Source organism: Sinohyriopsis cumingii, chromosome 16 (genome assembly GCF_028554795.1).
Source record: "Sinohyriopsis cumingii isolate HCF-2022 chromosome 16, ASM2855479v2, whole genome shotgun sequence".
NCBI classification, from domain to species: domain Eukaryota; kingdom Metazoa; phylum Mollusca; class Bivalvia; order Unionida; family Unionidae; genus Sinohyriopsis; species Sinohyriopsis cumingii.
Genome location: NC_142976.1, coordinates 59,126,103 through 59,150,175, shown reverse-complemented (window position 1 = coordinate 59,150,175; position 24,073 = coordinate 59,126,103). Strand labels below are relative to the sequence as shown.

General features: G+C 35.7%; 1 protein-coding gene across 2 annotated transcripts in view; it reads right to left on the bottom strand.

Moving 5' to 3' along the window:
* Positions 1–10,804: 10,804 nt before the first annotated feature.
* The window catches only part of LOC149780502 (conserved oligomeric Golgi complex subunit 7-like), a 72,764-nt gene continuing 59,495 nt past the window's right edge, over positions 10,805–24,073 (bottom strand). The window contains exons 20-24 of one of the 2 annotated variants that reach the window (XR_016415095.1): positions 23,117–23,200; positions 20,522–20,636; positions 17,243–17,374; positions 11,452–12,011; positions 10,805–11,420 (exon numbers count right to left, since the gene is read on the bottom strand). Coding sequence is in view for 1 of the 2 variants with exons in the window: in XM_089937481.1 (XP_089793607.1) it covers positions 11,845–12,011; positions 17,243–17,374; positions 20,522–20,636; positions 23,117–23,200 (498 nt within the window). In the remaining variant the exon portion in view is untranslated. Of the gene's footprint in view, positions 12,012–17,242; positions 17,375–20,521; positions 20,637–23,116; positions 23,201–24,073 lie in introns of both variants that reach the window. The other variant, XM_089937481.1, reaches the window with a different exon arrangement.

Sequence of the window (24,073 nt, the reverse complement as noted above, 5' to 3'; positions counted from 1 at the left end):
TTTCCCTTATCCAATTATAAGTTTTCTTCGTTTCAATTCCCCATAGTTCATCAACATCCCTATATTTACATAAAAGTTCTTTTATATTCCTAAACTTCCTTGGTACTTCCAGTTTCTTGACTAACTTATTATTTTTCTATATATCACTTCTATTCCTAATGGTAAAACCAAACCAATAAATATATAACGGTTCCCAAGGAATTTTTGGATTGTTATTTAGCTTTTTAAATCTATTTAAAATATTGGAACATTTAATTAAAATTGGGCTTGGTAGGGCCAGCCCTCCCTTATTCATGGCTCTATATAGTGTAGATTTTTTAACATAATGTGTTTTAAAATTCCAAATATATTTTATAATGTCATTATCAATTTTGTCAAGTTCATTGTTCCCTACATCTACAGAATTTAAAAGATAATTCATATTAGAATATAAATACGTTTTTGCAACTTGTGTTCGCTCCATTATGCATAATGGCGTAAACGCTCAGATTTTGATATTTTCATTTATTTTCATTTTTACATTTTTGCAGTTTTCCTTTTCTTTATTTTTTCCAGAAAAAATTCCTAGGGCTTTAACTCTGTCTTTAATTAAGCGTGGTCGTAAACCCGGGTGGTTTCCCCTCCAGTTTCCTATTTTTAGTATCTCAGTTTTGTCATGATTGATTTATGACACCGACGCTTTTCCGAAAGATTCGTATTCCTTTTCCAAGTGTTTAAAGGAATTGGAGTCTTTAATAAAGTTTGTACAATCATCAGCATGTTGGAGCATTTTAAAATCTTCTTTTAAATTTGGAATTTTGATACCTTCTATTCTTTTGTTGGTTCTGATTTTAATACTTAGAATTTCTATTGCTATTACATATAATAGCATTGACAGTGGGCAACCTTACCTCACTGATCTTTCTATGTCAAATTTTTCCTTTACAGCTCCATTGACCTGTACACTTGCAGTCATTTTGTTATACAGGATTTTGGTCCAGTTTAGGAAGTTTGTTCCAAAACCAAATTTTTCTAATACTTTTCGTATGTAGTCATGTTCCAATCTGTCGAAAGCTTTCTCTTGGTCAAAAAGTACCATAGCACTTTTCGTACCTGTTTCATTTACAAAGTAAATTATAGTTCTTATATTTAAAATATTACTTTGAATGTTTCTACCTTTCCCCCCACAAGTTTGATTTATATTTATTATTTCATTCATTCCTTTTTTTAACTCTATTTGCTAAAATTCTACATAATATTTCATAGTCTGTATTTAGGAGGGAGATGGGCCTCCAATTTTTAAGTTCTTCCCTGTCGCCCTTCCATTTGTATACAATTGTTATTAACTCTTCCCTCATGGATTTAGACATTGTATCATTTTTTAAAAGTATATTATTATATAAACATTCAAGAATCGGCGCTAACTCACTTTGGAATTTTCTGTAGAATTCCGCAGTGAGTCCATCTCTCCCTGGAGATTTGCCTTTTGCTAGTTCTTTAATGGTGGATATTATTTCTTCATTTGTGATGAAATCGTCACACAGGTTTCTGTGTTCTGACGATATCATTTCACATGGTACCTCATCTAAATAATCTAATATTACCTGTGTATCTATGTTTTGAGACCTATATAAGTTAGTGTAGTATTCTCTTATTTTCCCCATTATTTATTTTTTATCCTTAATTCCTATTCCATTATCTTTTAATTTATCTATTGTTTTCTCTCCTCCCTTTTATACAGACCTTCTGCCTTTTTATAAATGTTATTAAACTTTCCTGCTCTTATCTCTATACTTTTTCTTTCTTCCTCTGCTATTTGATTCAACCTATCCGTATATGTTTTCCTATCTCATCTGTTAATGTTTTAAGTCTTAGTTTTAATTCTTCTTTTTCCATTTGTTGTATTTTTCTACGCTTCTTTGAGTGATAAATTGCTATTTTTTAAATTTTATCTTTTAGTACGTCCCAATCTGATAATATATTACTTATAATGTCCCCTTTTTCATTCTTTATTTTGACTAATTCATTTTCAACTTCTCCCACAAAACCCTCTTCTTCTAGTATTCTATTATTTAGTTTCCGGATCCCTTTCCTCCATTTTTCCCATTATTTAAATTCAATTCTAAATTTACTAATTTGTGATCCGAAATTTTGAAATCAATAATTTCTGCTTTTTTGTGTATTTTTTCTTCATATTTAGTAGCATAAAATTTATCCAATCTATTAGCCCCCTTGTTTTTGTATTCATGTGTGTATTCTGTTATTTAATAAATTTAATCTTATATATATCAAAAGTTTTCCTATTATTTCCCTTGAACTGTAGTTATTTGTTGATAGTCCCCCTGTTCTGTCTACACTCTCCCCCACCCAGTTAAAATCACCTCCTATAACTAATTGTTCCATTGTGTAGTCATTGATATGTTTACTTAAATTTTGGATGAATTCATGTCTCTTGTATCTGGTGGCTGGACAATATACATTGATTATATGTAATTTATTTAAAAGTATATGTATTGCCCTTCCCTTCAAATTTTCCCCTTCTTCTTTTCTTTCCCCAGCTGAAACCAGTTTTGTTCTTAATAATTGTGGCTACCCCTGCTAGTATATCATCTTGCTTAAAATTATTTGAAATCACAATTACATTCATTTCTTCTTCAATCATGGCTATACATTCTTTGGTAAAACTATTATGAGTCTCCTGTAAAAGGATTACATCATACTCAGTTAAGCTTATTAATTTATTGACTTTATCTTATCTAATCCATTAGTGTTGATTGAAGCAATTCGGAAGTTTGTTCCTTCCATTTTTGTTTCCTCCAGGTGGCCGCTTTCTTCTAATTATTACACTATGTATATGAGTTATTTGTTTATTTTGTTATTAGTGGTTGTTTAAGGACAAAATGTTTAGTTAGTTGGGGGCACTGGCCCCCACATCGGCTTCCGATATATTAGTCGCTTTGTTTTCTGTAAGGTCAGTTTCATTTTCCTGTTCGGCTTCCATGTCTGTTTCTTAGTCTGATTCCGTCATACTTAATTTGCATTTGATTAGTTCCAGTTCCAGTTCTTCATCTTCATCTTGATCAGCATCGTCATCATCGTCATTATCATTTTCGTCATTTCCGCTTTCGTCTTTGTCCTCATTTTCATTTTCATTTTCAGGGTCACTTTTTCTGGCCCTTGGTTGATCATTCCCGTTTTCTGTCATGTCCTTTAATTTTTGTTCTCTCATTGTTTGGGGGATATTCTCATTCACTTCTTTTAGTGTTGATGTTTATTCTTTCGATATATCGTCACTTGCTGACGACATTGACATAGATTTCCTTCATTTTCTCTTTTTCCTTGTGGCGGGTATTGGTGTTGATGTAAGGGGCAGCAGCCCGCTCAGCTCTGTCGCCCCTTTCTCAGTTTCCAATTCCTCTTCCTCTTCTCTTAGCACTTCAAACCTGTTGCAAGTGCTGGTTTGCCCCTTTATTGGGGCCGTCCCTTTCATTGTTTTACATGGGGTGAGGAATTGCATCCATTCTGAGGTCTTTTGTATCTCATCCCCTGTCTCCCTTATTCCTTTTTTCAACATGAGCATTAAAGAAAAAAAGTTTCCACGAAATCCGTGTAAGTGGCGTAAGCTTCCATACTGTAGCGTGTATTAATTACGTCCGATACCACACACCACTTTGTTCATTGACATGAACATTGAGAAACAATTATGTGTGGTTGTGCTCAAAGGTTTGAACATATTATCCGACTGAAAACTGGAGCCAACAAAATCGCAAACAAGAGGGAAATAGTCAACCGATATCTTGAAGACGCCATACACGCATCACACGGTGTTGGGTGGAAAATAATCAAGACTGAATTATATCCAGGTCTACTGTATGACAGTATGTCGGAAATAAAAATCGTCATTTGAAAACACATTCACTTGAGTGCAAGTGACAATCTTTTCACCAGCTCGGGTTACAAAATTATCCTTACTATTTACCCGCAGACATCAATGCTCCTTTCTATTAATTGTAACCACATATGCCAATCACATAGAAGCCTTGGTGGTGAATAAACACGACTGGCATAAAGCAGTTAACTTTGAACCTACCGACAGGACATCAAAGACAAAATGTTATTTTTATTACAAAGCAAGCCGATCTCAGAAGCCGACTTTGGTTACTTTTTTTTTTGTAAAGGATATCAATATAAAGGTTATTTTATTGCAAAGCAAGCCGACATCAGAAGATGACTATGGATTCTGTGAAGTGAGCCGATTTTTTGATTATTTTTTTTTGAATATACAAAGATGGCCGAGATATGGAAGTAAACTTGGGTTCATTTTCAACTTTATTCACGGGAATTTTGAAAATAACTTGAAATAATGGAACAAATTTTAAAGTGACACAATATAGTGCTTTGTGCACAGATGTCTATGACGCAGCAATATTTGGAGAAAATAAAATCATGTGATGAATTCGTGAAGGCAAGAAGAGATGCAAACGATTTTGCAAACGAGAGGGAAAGTAATCAACCAATATATTGAAGACAACTGCCATTCATGCATGGCACGGTGTTAGGTGGAAAATAGCCAAGATTAATTTATATCCAGGTCTACTGTATGACAGCAAATAAAAATCATTATTTGAAAACACAATCAAGTGCAAGTGACAATCTTTTCGCCGGCGCGGGTTACAAAAGTATCATTACTATTTATCCGCAGATATCAGTGCACCTTTGTATTAATTATTACTACAGATGCCAAGCACACAGAAGCCCTGGTGGTAAATAAACACAACTGGCAGCCAGCAGTAAACTTCTTCTTTGAACTTACCGACAGGACATCAAAGACAAAGGTTATTTTTATTACAAAGCAAGCCGACGTCGAAAGCCGACTTTGGACTCGGAAGCCGATTTTTTTTAAAAAAGGATATCAATACAAAGGTTATTTGATTGCAAAGTAAGCTGACATCGGAAGCCGACTATGGATTCTTTTAAGTGTGCCGATTTTTGATTTTTTAGCTTTGAATATACAAAGACGGCCGAGATTTGGAAGCTAACTTTGGTTCCTTTTCACCAATATTCACGAAAATTTTGAAAATAAAGTGAAACAATGGAACAGTTTTTAAAGTTACACAATATAGTGCTTCATGCGCGAACATCGATGCCCAGCATCATCCAGAAGATTTGGAGAAAATAAAATAACGTGATGAATTCGTGAAGGCCAGAAGAGAAACAGATTATTTCGCTGACAATATGATCATTAACATGGATGAAACTCTAGTGTACTTTGATCGCATTCCTGGATGGACTGACGATAAGATGGGCGTCAAAAGTGTGAGAATCAGCAAGACTAGTGCAAATTTGAAAACAATCTGACTTTTGTTCTCGCACTTTCCGCTTCAGGTGGTGTGTTGCCTCTAAAAAAATTCACGGTATGAGAAAGCAAAAAAAAAAAGATATTCATATACCAAAATAATGGGTCGTACGTGTGCAGGAGAAGGGCTGCGATGATGAGATGCTGCTGCAGTGGATTAAAGAGTTTTGTATCAAGTACACAGTTTTATATTTTTTTAAAATAAAATTTCAGCTGGAGTGCAATTTCCGACATGTAATTTTCGAATGATTTAAAAGGTGTCCCACAACTTACGACTCAGAAAAAATGACGTGTCCCAGAACATACAGTGCACAAAAATTACTTTTAAAATTAATTTATGGTGTCCCAACAAATACGGTGTCCCAACATATACGGTAAATAGGTACCAGTCTGTCTGTATGTAGTTTCAATCAAAAACACAGTAGATTGCATTGGGTGCATGTACTCATCACTACCATATGCCTGGCTGAATAAGTACCCCCCCCCCCCCCATGGGATTTATTTCAAGAATCACAGCGATTAGTAGTATCAATTGCTAGTGTTTTGCCATTTTTCTGAAACCTTTTGGGGCACTTCTATCCATCCGAGACCCTACCCCCCCCACCCCCCAGTGATTGGCTTGCATGTGGGGTGGACAAAATTAAAAGTGATCAACATGAAACAATCACTTATGGGCTAAAATTGTTATAGTGGGGAGTACAGGAAAGGGTCACAAAGGGGACCACAAAAAAACCCAACCCCAAACCTGTATTTCTATGCTATTCAATATGACCACTATACCCAGTTTGGGAGTAACCATTACATTTTAAAGGTCAAGAGGGATCCTCTAAGAAAAAGTAGTTGAATTCCTTCTTCTAGGAGAACAGACATGGGTGTACATCATCAATTCAATGGTTCACATTGTTTGTCTTTGGCAAAAACTGCACAACCCCAATAATGTCATAATTAGTAACATCCTTATATGACATTGATAAAGCAGTCAAGTACAGTTTGTCATTGGAGTCAATCTAAAAATGCCTGGCATGAATAAGATCCAGAATCAAACACAAAATTTGTTCTCTGTGCTATGTTTCACTGTCGGACTCTAGTCCAACATACCCATGTGACCTCACCCATGTGTATACACCAGCAAGATATTTACGCTCCTCTTCTGACAATCGTATACTCATTATTCCCACTATGAAAACAAAGCCATATGGACAGTGTTCTTTTGCATACCAGGGCCTAGCAACGTGGAATGAATTGCCCACTGAACTTAGACGCAAAGACAGTGATCACATTCAAGAGGGCTCTCAAAACTCACTTACTTCGACTGCAAGAACAAACTTAAAGACCTAATAATGTTTCCTACCTGAAATATTCTCAGCATGTTTTTATTTTTTTATGTTTTTCTAATTTCATGGTGTTTGTTTTTGTAATAATATTATTATATGTTTTTTTATCTTGTAGGTGTTGTCTAATGTTGTAAAGCGCTTAGAGCTTCTAAAGATTAGGTGCTATACTAAGTCCTCATTATTATTATTATTATTTTTGTCTTTCATAAGTGATTGCCACCTTCCAGATTTGTTTATCAACTTAATCTCATGTTGTCAGTGATTTAATCCTTTGGATTTTGTCTCTGAATAAATTTAATTTGCTTTTCGGTAATTTTGCTTTTTTTTAATTACATTCATTGGTGTTTGTGTGTGCAATTCTTACTCTACATTTGAAGTAACTCTGAAATTGATGGACATGTGTATTTAACTTATGGACAGGATAAATAAATATTATGTTAATTTTGAATTCATATGCTAATACATGTACAACTAACCTTCAAATATAAATGGGAATTTTTTATTGATAAAAATCATTATTGCAATTAAAAGAAAAAAATTCAATATTTCAACAAGAATTATAAATAAAAAATGATATGTATGTATAGTAACTTTTCTTCAGCTCTGCTGAATTTGACATTGAAAACTGATCAACTTGCATAAGCCTATTTTGAGAGACCATCTGTCTCTAATGACAGGTTTTACGGAAGTTCAAAAATCAGAATCAGTTTGTAAAGAGGTTGTATGATTACAGTAAAATCTGTCTTGAGACCACTTTCAGCCAGCAGAATAGATGGGCTCTAATGACAGGTTTTACTATAATTTAAAAAAAAAAACAAAATTGGTGAAGAAGTTGTAAAAATTAAGAAGCCAAATTATGGCCACATTATATCCAAAATTCATGTTATAACAAAGTGTCATATTGGGGTCTCCCTTATTTAGTCATGGACAAGTAGATAAAGGGTTACCAATTTTATCTAGTATGTTTCTTTGATCGCACTAACATGATCATAATACTTTAGGCGAGCTACTATTACCTCTCAAATCAAGTCCTCCAAAGATAAAACTTTTTGCAGTTAGAGTGATCTCCCCTTGATACAGGGATAGTAACCAAATCCACTGAAAGCTTCAGTTAGTACTGGAGTAAAGTCCATGATCTATATAGATGTAACTGCATGGAGGCTGGGAGTGTATGTGTAATATGATTGGGAAAAGTATTTTTGAAGAAACATATTTTACTTGAAAAAAATTGGTTTCTTCTTCAAATACATTACCCAATCATATAACATAAGAACAGGTAAGAGGTGGAAGGAATAAGGAGTTGCATCTCCTTACCTCATAGAGATCATCTATGATTCCTTAAGGTATGTAAGGCAGCTTCTACATAGATAAACTGGCTGTAGAGTTGACTCCATATGCTGGAGCATGGCTTTTGAAAGGGAAACATTTTCACTCCACAAATCCAGCAGAAGTTTGGAACTGCGGAACAACTTGGGAAGGTAATGTGTACCATGGTGATAGGGCCCATTAGGTCTAGTTAAGCATTTTGGTATGAAAGATATCCGAGGTAAAAGCTAGAAAAAGTTGGCCCTAACCTCCATTCTGCGGCTTGAATAATGTCAGCTATGGAATAATTTTGCTCAAATGCAATGTTTGTTGTGACTACATGAGCCATTCAACAGCCAAGATGCCTAGCAAGTTCATTTGATCTTGGGTTAATTTCTATAAGTGTAGCAGATAACTATTTTTATCCAGGATGAAAGTGCCGAGTTGATATGCTGTCCTTCCAATCTCTGACATATAAGAAGAGGCATGATTTCCTTCCATGCATCACTTACCACTGCAGTGGTCTCACTGGGTCATGTAGTCCGAGTTTCCTCTGACCCTTGCCATCCCATTTTTGATATTTGGACATTAATGTTGGGGTGTAGGGTTAGAGTCCACCCACAATCGAAAAATTGGAATTCACCGACACCATTTGGTGTTGACATAGGGTAGTCACTTACTAGCCAGCTTAGCAAACTTGAACGACCTTTCATCAAGATATACCTGCAAGAAATCGATAGGAATATGATTTATTTTCTCAAAAATTGCAAGCATAGCATTCATTTTATCTTTAATCTGCAGACAGACAAGATAAAAGTACATCATTGCTGAAATTTGACCTGGATCTCGCCATTTGCATTCTGAGTCACATACCTATACAAATCTTGCAACCTACATGTCAATGACATCAGAGGTCATAGATTCATGTGACATCAACAATAACCCATTCCTAGTGTTGCTGTTTATAAACAAATTGAACATATGAAAGTCATGTAATCTTTATAGAAAAATGAAAGAACACAAACTTCTCAAAATATTTATTTTCAAAACACTGACCATAAATCTGTAAATTTTGAAGCAACTTGAAGTAAAACCAGAGTCACTAAGCAGAGAGCACATGTCAATCCAGTAGTCACATGATGCCAACAAAAACATTGCTGATATATGCTCAGTACTTGTTGAAAATGGTTTTCTAAACCCTGCTGTGAAACTAATAGTTTTCTGGTCGTTGTTCTCAGAATATATATGTTGAGAATTAAGTGTGTATTATATTTATTTACAAACATTAAGTGACTTCTATATAATATTTCCAAATTCTATGTACAACAACTTTGGAAATTTGTTTATTGTTGATATAATGTGTAAATGCTCCCTTTGAGTGGCAAAGGCTTGAGAACAAAGTGAACCTGCATCCCATGAGTACTGAGGTACTAAACTGGTACTTGTGATGCTATGCAGGTATTGCTGATCGATGACGTGAGATTGGCGAACTGGACAAAGACCTTCCATCTTTTGGCTTGCAATGGATGACTGACTTTGGTGGTGACCTGCTTATGGTCAGAGTCGTATGGCAGTGTCTAGTTGTGACAAAGCAGGGCCATTTTAACTTGCATGACAATGTCCTGCTTGATATATTACGATAGATTAAAGGATATTTCACCCATATACACAACCCATACTTCTTAAGTGCGAAACAATAATCAGAGGTGGTTTAATTTCATCTCGATCTTGATCAACTGCAGGTGATAATGACAACTGGCTGTCAATCCCATTTGGTAACAGGTCTACTGGTACCACAAAGAAAGGTTTGTCAGATGTGGAGCTGGAGTTGTCAGTGATTGCTTCGATTGTTTTTTTTTTAAGAGCCTGTGACAGTATGTATACTGATGACATCTCATCCCTCGAAGGGCACTTCTGTGCCTTCCCTTTTGTGTCCTGAGTCCTTCAACCTACTGACGTTCGGTCAATGAGGTGCATATCTGACATGTATTCATGGATTGGTAACTGGTGCAGGCTTAACATGTAGAATATATGTTTGCATTGTTTACATATGGTCTACCACTGTAAGACAAAAACAGAATCGACAATGAACTAAGAGTTTGGATGTATAGAGCTACACACCACACAGCAACTTACCTGTACGAAGGTCCCATGTGGCAGTCTATACAGGTAACTATACTGAAGAATCCAATATAAGAATTATGGCCTACCTGCAAGGAAAGGCTACAAAGACTGCCTATACAGATAAAGTCAACAAAGTATCATTACCAATAACACATGGTCTTGCCCACTGTACAAACTCAGTAAGACGAAAATAAAACAGACAATATACACAGTTTTAGCCTGATACTTGTCCCGCTTAATGAACACAAAGTGTCAATTTATAGAGCTACACTCTACATGACAATGTATCTGTCAGAAGGGCCCATGTAGCAACAAAATATCATTGACATGGCAATAAACTCGGTATAGAAAACTAACCTGTACAGCAAATGTACAGCAAATGATTTCAGTTTTCTACAGCACACACAATACCTGCCTATAAAACAAAGCTACACCAGTGTGAGAGAGTGCACTAGAACCCCATACAGGTACATACAAGGGGCACATACATGTGTGCACATGTGCAAAGTTATAATTTACAATAGCCAGATTGACATACATTGACCCATGTGAGAGATTATACATTATTACATAATACTGGTGATCATCTGGTAGCCCAAACTAATAAGGTCCCACAAAGTAGGCTAAAAAACACAGAATAGATAGCATTTGTTGGATTATGGTAAATTTTGAATAGCATATTGTTAATTTAAACAATAAACCCATAAAAGTTTAGATTTTTTTTATTCAAGTAATATTTTCTTATGCAGATGAGGATGGGCACTAGATGGTCTTTGTCATGGAGAAAACTTACTTGACTGGATGCACAGCTACAAACTCTACACCATAATTTATAGAATCTGGCATCAAACCTAAAACTGTAGTGGTACAAAGCAGCTGTGTTGCCACTGCATTCTTACATGATAAGGTTGGCTACAGCTAGTTTGACGCATGCAATCTTATGATGTCAGCTCATACTCAAACATTAAAAATGCACATATTGTTGGAGAAATGTTTCTTTTTAGCTTAAAAAAGGTCCTTTTTATATATAAAAAATTGATATATAATTTAGTTACAAAATAACAATCAAGCACAGTTTGCTTAGTACAAATGTTAGTCACTCAGATGAAAACTGGAACCATTTGGTTTATACCCTTCTCTAAAATGTTTGTACATACCATGGGAAGCAAGTTGATTCTGTAACTACTAAGTGCTTGGCATAACATACTGTAGCTGTACTGCCTAAACCCTTTGTGTACAATTTATATACTCTTGCTTTGCAAATGTAGGTGAATGTATCAAAACAAATGCTAGGAATTTATGATCAGCCAATAAAAGAGGACCTGTTTCTACGATCAGTCAATAAAAGATGACCTGTTTCTATAAGAATAATTAAAAATGAAGTGTCCCACTTCTGACTTGCTCAAAATTATCCCACTTGACAGTTTGTAGGTCAACTATATGTTGTAGAAGAAAAGATCTGTATTGACACTCCCAACTTTCAGGACGTCAAGATACTGGTCCTGGACTCTCAGTTCTGAGACTGGTCTTCAGCTGGCTATATGCTGGGTTCAGTTTTCAGATTTTGGTTTACAGTTTCTATTATGCAAGACTCTCAATTCTGGATATTAAAAAAAAATTGGTCCTGAACTATCATTTTTAAAACTCCTACAGAGATTTTGAATATGTGGTCCTTGGAATAACTTCTAGCAAATTGGCCTGGTCAGTCACTTTCCATATCAGCAGAAGCTGTCATGAAGATTGACTCTATGCATAAATTTTTCTCATACTCCTAATAGCATTGGCAAAACGCTGAGGCATGTGCTCTGCGACATCATGGTAATCTTCTGGCGATGCCTTTAGAAGTTGGCCTATATTCTTCAATGATTCTGATTCACTGAGTCCAAGATCATCAAGAACATTGCATAAATAATCTGCAAATAAAGGGAAAAAAAGGATCTATCATGAGTGTTAATTACATATGGAATTGAAAAAAAACAAGGACGTTCATTTATTTTTTTAACTATTGTCAAAAATGTATTGCTTAATAAATATGATTTTGAGGTACTATATAATATAAATAACTTAACAGGCAATGCATTTCTCAGTCAAACTGCTTTATAAATTTGCTGTATGAAATTGACAGGTTTTATGACACAGAAACATTTATGATGTAATTTTTGGGTTTTAATGTTGTTTTTGTTGTGGGGTTTAACACCATTTTTCAGCACATGATAGGCTATACATAGTGGCCAGTATTAATGGTGGAGGATCAACCTGGGAAAACCCCGGAAAGAACTACCGACCCACGAGACGCTACTGGCAAGCATTCTCACATACCCACATTGGCCAAATCTGAGACTCGAACCCACGCAAACAGAGGTGATAATTGACTAACTGTCCATCTGTCCCTCTCTCTCTGAGATATCATTGATTTAAACAGTATTTGCAGATGTCATCATGAACAATTTTCATATAAATGAGCTGTGTTGCTCTGGGTGGCAGAGTGGTCTAAGGTGCTGACCTTTACAGATCACTGACATCTCATCTCTGTCCACTTGGGTTCAAGGATTGGGGCAGGCTGATTAGGGTATATGAGAAAGCTTGCCAGTAGCTTCCTGTGAGTCAGTAGTTCTTCCCAGGGTTATCCCAGGTCCTTCCTCCACCCGATATACTGGCCACCATGTACAGTCTATTATGTGGTAAAAAATTCCTTTAAACTCACAACAGCATAAATGAGCTGATATCATCCACTGCTATAGTTCACAGAAGGCATAATTAACTGTTTCATGTGCAGGGTGTTGTCAAAGCCATGATCAGTAAAAGATCTGGAGAAGAAAAAAAACCCATAGGATTTTCCTTTATTTTTGTTTTAATTTAATTAACATTTTAAAACAAAACCAAACATTAAAAGTGGTTTTAGAATACATTAAGTACTTTTTAGTGGCATTTTGTCCATAAGACAGGTGCTTTGCCTACTGTGGTGATGTTAAGAAAAGCACACAGTGATGAATCTAGCTGTAAACCTTTCATTACACAGGCATGGAATGTAACCAAGTTTAATATCTCTGTTTCAAAGGACATAAGAATCAAAGTGCAGAAATAAGGAAGAAATTGATCAATGACCTTGCCATTGAAGATAAAACCTTGACTATGATGCATGTGATACCATCATATACAGAAACATATATGTACTGATTTTGTTCCTTCCTAAACCTCAAATGGCTTTAAAGATATGAAACAAAAACAAAAGCATACATGAAATATATTCATGTAACCTTGACCCCTGAATGTGGAATGCAACATATCTTCTAGTGACAATATACAAGTGTAACAATTTCATTCATTTAGTTTAAAAAGCTCATACATTATAGAGATTGCTACGGAAACTTAATACATTGTCCTGTGACCTAGAAGACAGGACCTCCAATGTGGTATATGCAAAATAAAGTAACCTCAAATTAACCTAATGTTACAGAATGGAAAGGAAAGTATGACGGACAATTTATAATACTGTCCCATGACCTTGATTTGAAGATCAGAACCCCATTGTGGTATGCAACACACCTACTAGTGACGATTTATAAAAATACAAGGCTTCATGTTTAAATCTCAAATGGATCTTAAATTAAAGAGAAGGAATGGGAAATATTAAGGAAACCTTAATATACTGACCTATGACAATGATCTTGAAGATAAAATCCCTAATGTGGTGCATGAGACACTTTCTAATGATAGTGCATAGTTATACAAAGTTTCATCCCTAATTTCCAACAGTTATTAAGTTTAAGACTGTAATGGAAAGTGTGATGGTAAATTTAAAATATCAAGTGCTGACAGTGACCTTGAAAATATTATTTCACATGTAGCTGACAACATGACCTTCTAATAATGATGTATAAATATACTAAGTTTCATCCGCCAATCTCAAACAGCTCTAAAGGTAGAGAGTGTTATCAGAAGTGTGAGGGTTAATGTACAGTATTAAGCCTTGACCTTGACCTTAAAATAGGACACAGCCCCAATAAGTGATGGAAAACTTCAAATATTGTGCTGTAACCTTGAACTTAAAGACAGAACACCCAATAATGTACATAACTCACCTTATAATGATAACACTGGTCAACAGTGAAATCATTACTGACTTGAAAAGGCCCTAATCTGTAGTATTTTGGTGTGCCGAACACGAATATAACCGTGAAAAATTTGTATTGGCTCTCGTTTTGAAGATATTCATATACCTCATTTTCTATGTTTCACTGTGTAAATTTCTCCAGTAGGACTGCAGCAACATCCGGAATAATGATGTAACATTGCATAATACCATCATGCTCACATCATCCACAGTTGATTGCATCATTTTCTGATGCAATGCAATACTAATGCCATGCGGCTGCTGAAGTAAGTTGACGTCAGCAGTGTACTATACATGTGTAGGCCTATTATACTAATGCCAGGCGGCTGCTGAAGCTGACGTAAGCAGTGTACTATATAAAGCCCAATCAGATAGGTTCAGCATTTAAAATATTTTAGACGTTGTGCGAGACAGTTCAAGCTACTGTTACATAAAACTTATTATTTTATCCATTTACGTACAATAAAGAACAGTAATGTCTCGAAAGTGTGTTAATACCGCGGACAATTTTTGCTATATTTGTGGGGAAGTGACATTTGCCAACCAGAAGAAAAGTATCAATTCTCAAGTGAAGAAGGCATATCATCTTTACTTCGGATGCAAGGTTGGTGACCAAGACAAGCCTTGGGCTCCGCATATATGCTGTGCTACATGTACAACACAGCTTTCACAGTGGTTGAATTGCAAAAGGTCATCAATGCCGTTTGCAGTCCCAATGGTGTGGAGAGAGCCAAGCAACCACCTAAATGACTGTTACTTCTGCTTGGTTCCTCCTCCTTCCGGCGGAATAACGAAGCGAAAGAAGTCGAGAATAGTCTACCCAAACATTCCGTCTGCATTGAGACCAGTTCCACATGGTGAGGGACTTCCTATTCCAGAACCTCCAGCAGAATATTCTCTTGATTCATCTGACGAAGACAAAGGTGAGCCGACCTGTTCTTCTCCTGGTCCATCAGCATGCAGTGATCCAGATTTTCACTGTGGTGCATCATCAACCCCACACAGAATAACACAGGAAGAACTAAATGACCTGATTCGTGATTTGGACTTATCAAAGAACAAGGCAGAATTGCTAGGATCAAGACTCCAACAATGGAATCTTCTAGAAGAAGATGTCACAATTACTGCATATCGAAAGCGCCACCAGCAATTGGAGCCTTTCTTCAGAAAGGAAAGTAATCTGATATTCTGTTCCGATATTGAGGGCCTCATGAATGCTTTAAAAATCACTCATGACCCACAAGAATGGAGACTATTTGTGGACTCTTCGAAACTGAATCTCAAGGCTGTGCTTTTGCACAATGGAAACATTCTTCCATCTATTCCAGTAGCGTATGCTGTCCACATGAAAGAGACATACGATAACTTAAGGCAGCTACTGAATTCCATTGAGTATAACAAGTACAGCTGGCACCTCTGTGGTGATTTGAAGGTAGTTGCCCTTTTAATGGGACTGCAGCAAGGATATACAAAATACATGTGTTTCTTATGCGAGTGGGATAGCCGAGCAAGGGAAATGCACTACATGAGGAAGGAATGGACTCACAGGCAGAATGTAGCCATTGGAGAGAAGAATATCCAACACCCAGCTCTGGTTGAGGCTCAGAAAATCTTGCTACCACCCCTTCACATCAAACTAGGTTTGATGAAGAACTTCGTGAAAGCCATTGACCGGACTTTGCCAGCATTCCGATACCTGCATGAAAAATTCCCTCGACTCAGCGAAGCAAAGATTAAAGAGGGAGTTTTTGTGGGTCCTCAGATTCGAGAGCTTTTCAAAGATGACCGGTTCAACAACTTCTGTAAGGTGACTCGAAACAAGCATGGAATGCTTTTCGCCTAGTTTCTACAAACTTCCTCGGAAATGTTAGGGCAGAAAACTATAAGGAACTAGTAGAAGACATGTTGATGAAGTATAAGAAACTTGGCTGCAATATGTCTCTAAAGATTCACTTCCTTCATTCCCATTTGGATTTCTTTCCTAGCAACTGTGGTATTGTTAGTGATGAACACGGCGAACGTTTTCATCAAGATATCGCAACAATGGAACAAAGATACCAGGGAAAATGGTCCACTACAATGCTGGCTGACTACTGCTGGACACTCCTCAGAGATGCTCCCGAACAGCTGTACAAGAGACACGCGAAGAAATCTAAGATGTAGTCAATGACTTGATTTTTTATAGGTAGGCTATTACAGTTGACCTTTTACTACTGGAATGCATTTCGTTATGTAAACATTAATTTCTTGCAGATTACAAAAAAACTAGAGCCAATTTTGCAATTTGACTGTCATATTCGTGTTCAGCACATAAAAATTGATAAGAATTGACTAATTTTATTTCAGTAACATGACTTTTGTAAAAATTTGTTGTCCAGTGATATGAGTGTGAGCTGGATTTTTAATGTAGCTTTAAAACATTTTCAGTCATATCACTACGATGTCTGCTGTGTGACAGTTTATACTGATGTCCAGCACTAGGACATCATGAAGCAGACATGTAGCATGATGTCCCACCCAGTCACATTATCTTGACACCAGGCCAACCAGTCCTAACACCAACCTCTTAATGCTGAGTGCTAGCAAGGTAGCTGCTAGTACCATTTTTATAAGTCTTTGGTATGACTCGGCCGGGGTTCTAACCCACGACCTCCCTCATCTGAGGCGGACACTCTAACCACTAGGCCACTGGAGCAGTCAACTCACAAAAAGAACAGTGTTATGTACTGAATGGTGGTATAGCAAGAACCATATATTTACAGACTCATAGTTTAGCAGGAATGATTGAAATTTATCAAATAATAATGTTTTACAAAGGAAATAAAGTCTAGGCTTCATTTTGTTTTCTTTCATACCCATATCACTGTACAGTTGATAGACTGTTTCAGATACAATGGTTTAATTAAGGTTATGTTGTCCATAGAGGTGCTGTGTTATACCTGATATCACATTATAATAAAGTGCATAATAACAGGAAGAGCAGAATCAGGTACATTAGTCAACTGTGCCCATGTACAAAAGTAGTTTTACCTATGTCAGTAAGAAGCTGTTTATTGCCATGTGCTGTCAACTCAATAATTTTCAGTATTTCCTCACAATACAAATGCATGGTGCCATGAGCAATTGACTTCAGCCATAGATCTGCTGGGTGCTCATGTATCTCTGAAACAAACAAAAAAATAAACAGATGACACACTCAAGATAATGACTTTTCTTTAACAACTGATTTTACAGACTTCATTTTAAACATGTCAGCAAGGTTTTCTACTGAATGACAAGAAAATATGTTATTACAGTAGCTGAGCCTTTGGTGAAAGTTTAACTGTTTAGTATTATTATTCATATTTGACAATGTTTTTAACACTTCAATCACATACACAAACAATATAGGAAAGCTAACCTGAAGCTTAGCTGAGCCTATGTTATTACAGTATCTGAGTCTATGTTATTTCAGAGAATGTGATGTGATTTGGATTTTTAACGTAGCTTTAACAATTTTCCAGTCATATCGCTATGATGTCTGCAATGTGGCAGTTTATAGTGATGTCTAGCACTGGGGCATCATGCTGCAGACATGTAGCATGATGTCCCAGCCAGTCACATTATCCTGACACTGGGCCGACCAGTCCTAACACTAACCTCTTAATGCTGAGCACCAAGTGAAGCAGCTGTTAGTACCATTTTTGTAAGTCTTTGGTATGACTCGGCCGGGGATCGAACCCACGACCTCCCGCATCCGAGGCAGACGCTCTAACCACTAGGCCACCAGAGCGGTTTATTTCAGAGAAAGGAATCTAGAAAGGTGCCCTGAATTTGTTTTTTGTCTTGATATTATTCATATTTAATTTTGTTTATGCTGGCAAAACTGGTTCAGGAAATTTTGGATAAGTAAAAGTGTGGATAGAAAAAGGGATCTGGCATCTGCAGGATCCTGATTATAATGAAATCAGATTATTCCAAGATATTTTTTTATGTTTGTGGAAAGGAAAATACCCCCAGCTTATAAAGGGATGATGGTTTATCTTGAAGGACAATAGGATAAAGTACAAATCTTTGAAACGTTATCCCTTCAGAAGTAGTTTCATTTAAAGAATGATTCAAATTTGACCTAATGGGATTTTCTGATCCTATTGTGCATATTATATTCCATGTGAAATGACCGGTTTTCAGTTTTTACTTCATACCAAGTAGTGACAGTTCAGGAAGTATGCATTAAACAATTTGATGAGTCAAAAGTATATGCTAAAAGAACAAAACAGACTGTTATCGAAACATTTGAAATGGCAGACAAGTGTTCAACAAAATTCTGTCTCACCTATTTCCAAAAAAATACGTATAATTATATGTTTCATCCTACACCATCATCTGACTTGCAAAAACCTTTAAGACAAAACTTTAAAATGGAATCTTAATGTTGAAGCCATTGCTTGTGAAAAAGTGTTAGCTATGCCTCACCATGCTTAATCAGTCAAAATAAAAATCAAATAAAGCCCATGTTGTGTTCAAAATGTTAGGAAAATCATACAAAATCTGTCATTACCAAACTGATTGAAGTAAAGTTAAATTTAAACATATTTAGAGCAGACCTGCAACCTTGAGTGCAATGAAAATCAGGATGCCAAAGGAAACAAATTCATGATTTGGAGAGAAAATAAATTTAGTATCTGTGTTTCAACCATATACCATATACTCCCTAATTAACACCCCAACTCTAAAAATTAATGCCCCCTCCCATTTTTTAAAACTGAAATCTAAAAAATGCACTGTAATCTCAGTACAGAGGTCCTGTGGGTTTAGGCTTGGTATTACAATTTCCAATTGATCAGGTTCATGTGGAAATGTTTTTATCTATTGCAGAGTATTCCTCTTGGAATTTCATAATCACGTTTGCTCTCTTTGCACAACCATCATGAATCAAATGGCAGTTTAACATTTTTTGGAGCATTTTTTAAAATCAGGATAGTGGGGAAAAATGGGGAAATCTGGATTTGTGGATTAGTTAACAAAAATTCAGGATGATCCTCAGTAAACTAGGATAAGTGGCAGGTCTGATTAAGAGTATGCTTAAAACAAACATCCCTGAAAGACACTGACAGTCTACTGGCCAAAAATGAATTCCTGGAATCCAAGATAAGATCTTTTCTTCTTCTTAACTAATGAGAGTTGAAAACATATTATTCTTGAGTCAGAACAAGATGTTGGCTATATTGGATGTAAGATATGATCATCTTTTCAGAAGGAGTAGCAAAATGTTTTCAAGAAAGCTGCCTGAGAGACCACATCAGATATAAGATTGGTACCATTTTCATTTAGGTCCCAGCAGATATCAAAATAAATCTTTAGGTAAAAATGCCATGTTAATATTACCATCCATACAGAAGGAGTAGCAAAAGGTTTTCAAGACAGCAGTCTTGGAGACTATACTAGATTGGCAACAATTTCATTTATGGCAAACTAGATATCATAAAGTCTTTTGGTGAAAATCATATGTTGATATGAGCATCCATTGAGATAACAAGATTTTCAAGTTGACAACCATGGTGGATGTCAAATCCACATAATTTTCATTTAGAACCAACAAGACACCAAGACAAATCTTTTGGTGAAAACACATTTTGACACAATGTTCTCTTTAGAAGGTGCAGCAAATTTCAACGATATTGTCAGATTGGCATCATTTCATTTCATTATGGTCCAACTAAACATCATAACAAGTCTTTTGTTAAAAACCACACACAGAAGTCTTGTGATGAAAACCCCATAGAGAAGTCTTGTAGTGAAAACCCCATATAGAAGTCTTCTGGTGAAAACTCCATGTTAGTATGATGACAATAAAATCAGAAGAAGTAGCAATAAGAAGATTGTGCTGCTGTGGCAGACATAATGAATTGTCCAAGCAGCACCATCTTCATTTAGGATCAAGCAGACCTTGGCATGAATGTGTGTTTGTAAAGCTTCATGGCAACCCTTTAAGTAGTTTAGAAAGTCTAGTGATAACAAACTTGTGCTAATGGATAGATGATGGACAACAGGTCATTCCAAAAGCTCTTCTAGTCTATGACCAGTACAGCTAACAAATGAAAAGGGTCAACACACAGAACACTGTAATACTACTCATGTTATTTCAAATTTGCTGTATCTTAGATGAACTATTCCAACTTTTGTTGATGCCATATTAGTATGACCAAAGTGAGGACAGTGAACCAATCTAGATAAACAGTAGGGCCAGTGAACCAGTCTAGATAAACAGTAGGGATAGTGAAAAAGTGTAGATAAACAGTAAGGAAGTGAATCAGTCTAGATAAAAACCTGCTTCATCTGTGTAGGGAAGCTTTCCATGTTTAAGAGCCACAATTACAGCTGGATTGTCTTGTAACATGAACGGATCCAGATGCTGGGGCAGTGTCATCATGTACTGACCAATCTGAAAATATATAAGTATTATACTGTGAAATGGAATATCTCCTGAACAAAATTAAGAACATAAAATAACACCTTTTTAGAACAACTCAGATTTAGAAATGTCTCTGATATTGCAAAGTACTAAGTAATGAGGATAACACAATATTTTATAATGAGCAAAATTTATTGAACCCTTTGTGTTATAAATGGGTTACATCATAAACTGACAGTATTTTAAAATGATTCAGTCCATGCAGATCAATAAATGAAATTGATTTATTCTGACACCAATGTCAAGACCAATAATGCTAAGAGAGTGATCTCTACAATGAAGAAATACACACAGATCATTTCAGAAAGGAAGCTTATTGTATCACAACTCAATTCATTTATGGAGATTTTTGTTAGCACTAGATGAAAAGGAAAGCTAAAGAAATTCATGACAGACACTAAAGTTTGGATAGATCATCTGTTTCCAAACATATTTGCCAAAGCAGTATCTAAACAAGAGGCCAAAGTGGGCCTAAGATTGCTCACTCAGAGACTTGTATACCGGTAATACCTAAATGCATGAGCAACTGCTCAAGAAATAAGGGTCAATAGAATGCTTTCAACAGAAATTTATTTCTAATGCTGTTGACTGCATATGTCATGAAAAGATATGTTTCACCGTTTCTTTATTTTTGTATCTTCATCCATACTTAATGGCACATAAGTATAAACTGTTAATATTGCTTTCTATCAAAGCTGGTCAAATTCCAGCAATCCCACTCACCTTTTTTTTAATTTGGTGTTAGATGCATGACTTAATGGTCCAAACTATGGGTACATAGACATTTTTACTTTCATTGGTGGGGCGTTAAACCCTACAACAACAACAACAACAACAACAACTTTCAATGGTAACTCCAAGCCATGAGCATAATCTTGATTATATGTAAAAACTGAACTGATCAAACAACTTGAAACATTCCCATTTATCTTGTTTTGAGCAGTTTTCTCTGAATATATTTCAGTCATGATCTTAATATCAGACCCACCTTGTTTCTGCTTTCAGCAGCTGATGATCTTCTACACCAATACCTAAACCAGCACACTACAGTATGTAACATGTTAATGAATGAACAATGTGATTAAATAACAATGTACCCAACAACCAGTGGGCACTGTTATATTCACAGCTGAGTATCTTGGTGTATGAGCTGCTTGATAGGATAGTAGGCTAGAGGCAGGCAGCTGGCTGATCATGATTAAATTTGCATATGCATACATAGTGAACTTCATAAACAAGTGTAATATGTATTTTTTGGGTTTACTCAAAAGATTATTACACCAAACTTACTTGATATATGAACCCTTTGATTTCTATATGTCCACACATGCAGACATCATTTGAAATGTGATAATAATGTGATTGGGAATACTGAATTCTGTAAAGTGATTTTTTTTAAAATGAAGTTGTTTTAAATCTTTTTTGTTTCTACTAATGGCAGACTTATCTGATGGCTGATTGACACTATTTGTACAAAATTGAGCTAGGTGCTTTTGGGCAAAATTAATTCTGCTGAGTGTTTTTTGAGAAGTTTTAAACAGCTAAAATATTCAGTAACAGTGGCCTTATTTGATTGCAGACAGGCATACTTTAAAAGAAATGTATAGCCTTTTATGCATAGATATTTTTCTTCTTCAGAAGTTGCATAAAGATTTTTCTATTTTTAGTAATGGTGGCCATATTTGATGGTAGATTGGCATCACTTGTAAAACTTCAAAGTTCTTTCTGCGAAGATTCTTTCATCAAATGTGGTCAAGTACTGAAAACCAATTTTGTGGAGACACTGTTGAAAGGTTTTTCTATTTTTGTAACACTGGCCATATCTGACAGCACATTTGCATCAAAAAGTCATTCAAGCCAGGATGCATTCTGTCAAACTGCTTAAATTTCTTCCATAGATTTTTGAAAAGTTATTTAAATATTTTTCTATTTTTAGTAATGGTTGCCATATCTGAAGGCAAACTTGTATCATTTGTATGCCCTTCAATCCTCTCTGTCATAACTAGGTGAAATCTGTCTAGCAGATTTTTAGAAGATGAAGGTAGCATATCCTGATGAATGTAGATGATGCATGACAGATGAGCTCATTTGTTCATACAGCTTGCTTTTAGGGATCCCCAAAGGTTGATCTCTATTTTTTATAACAATAAATCACATGTATTTATTGCAAAGCATATTCAGGAATTAATTAACATTTATACAGTACCCTCATGAATGCTTTGCAAAACCGTCAAAATTTTGGGAACTAAATCCTTCGCAAGATTTCTGGATTTTGTGCTAAAATAAGTCTACAATTGATGCTACTGCACTTATGCAAGGTCATAGCCTCAGAAAAATACAACAACAATCTGTACTTTAAACTGCTGTTCAATACAATCGGAATAGTATCTGCAGAAGGTGTATCCATTTTAGTATTCTATAAATGTGACAAAAACAAAGTTACAATTTACCTTGGTGATATATTCTTGAGGAGACAAGCTAAATGTTGGGAGGTCAGAGGTCAAAGCTCCTCCTGCACTCTTTGAGGTCCAGATCTTAAAAGAATTTAAAAAATAAACAAAAACCCATAAAAATACTGAGAAACTGCCGTATTTATCTAAAGGTACGCTTGTCCCCATGTTACAAAATTGAATATTTACTAAATACATCTTTGATAACAAGACCACTACCTACATATGCAGTTTGTTAGGACTAAGAGGCATTAATCTGCTAATGCATTATGCAAAGGATCTATGTTTTTTGCATTTGGACCTGACTTACAAGCAAGAAACATCTAGTACACGTAATTGATCATACACACATTATTCCTATGGTACTCTCTGCTCAGTCTAGCATACATTTTTGATCCGTTGGTAGGTTTACACAGGTTCCACTAAATTATCATGCATAATTTAATGATGCGGTGAAATCATGTGATTTGCTCATTTTGCAGTCCTGGGATTGATTATTAAATGTGCAGCATATGCAACAATCAAAGGTCATAAAATCATAGGTCAATTTCCCAAGAAGTTCTGGCTTTCTTGCCTCCAGCCAATAATGATGACATTATTGATATTGGATGGAAAATGTGCACAGACTGAGAGGTGAATAGAGAATATACAAAGTTTAATTTAACTGCAAACAATACTACAAATGATTAGCAATATATAGCTTCATCTTCTGTAATGGTCACACCTGCTTTCACAGTCATCCCTTGCATCCAGCCATTATTTGTCTTTTTTTCCCATCTCAGTGTTTCTTTAAACATTATCTCTCTTTACAATCCATCTCCCTTTATCAGCCAAAATTATTCCTTCCCTTTGCTGGCTGGATGAGGATGGCAGTGCAATATAACACCAGCATTAATTTTATTAAGTGTATGTCCATTACATTTTTAGTAAGTGTACACCCATTACATTTTTATACCC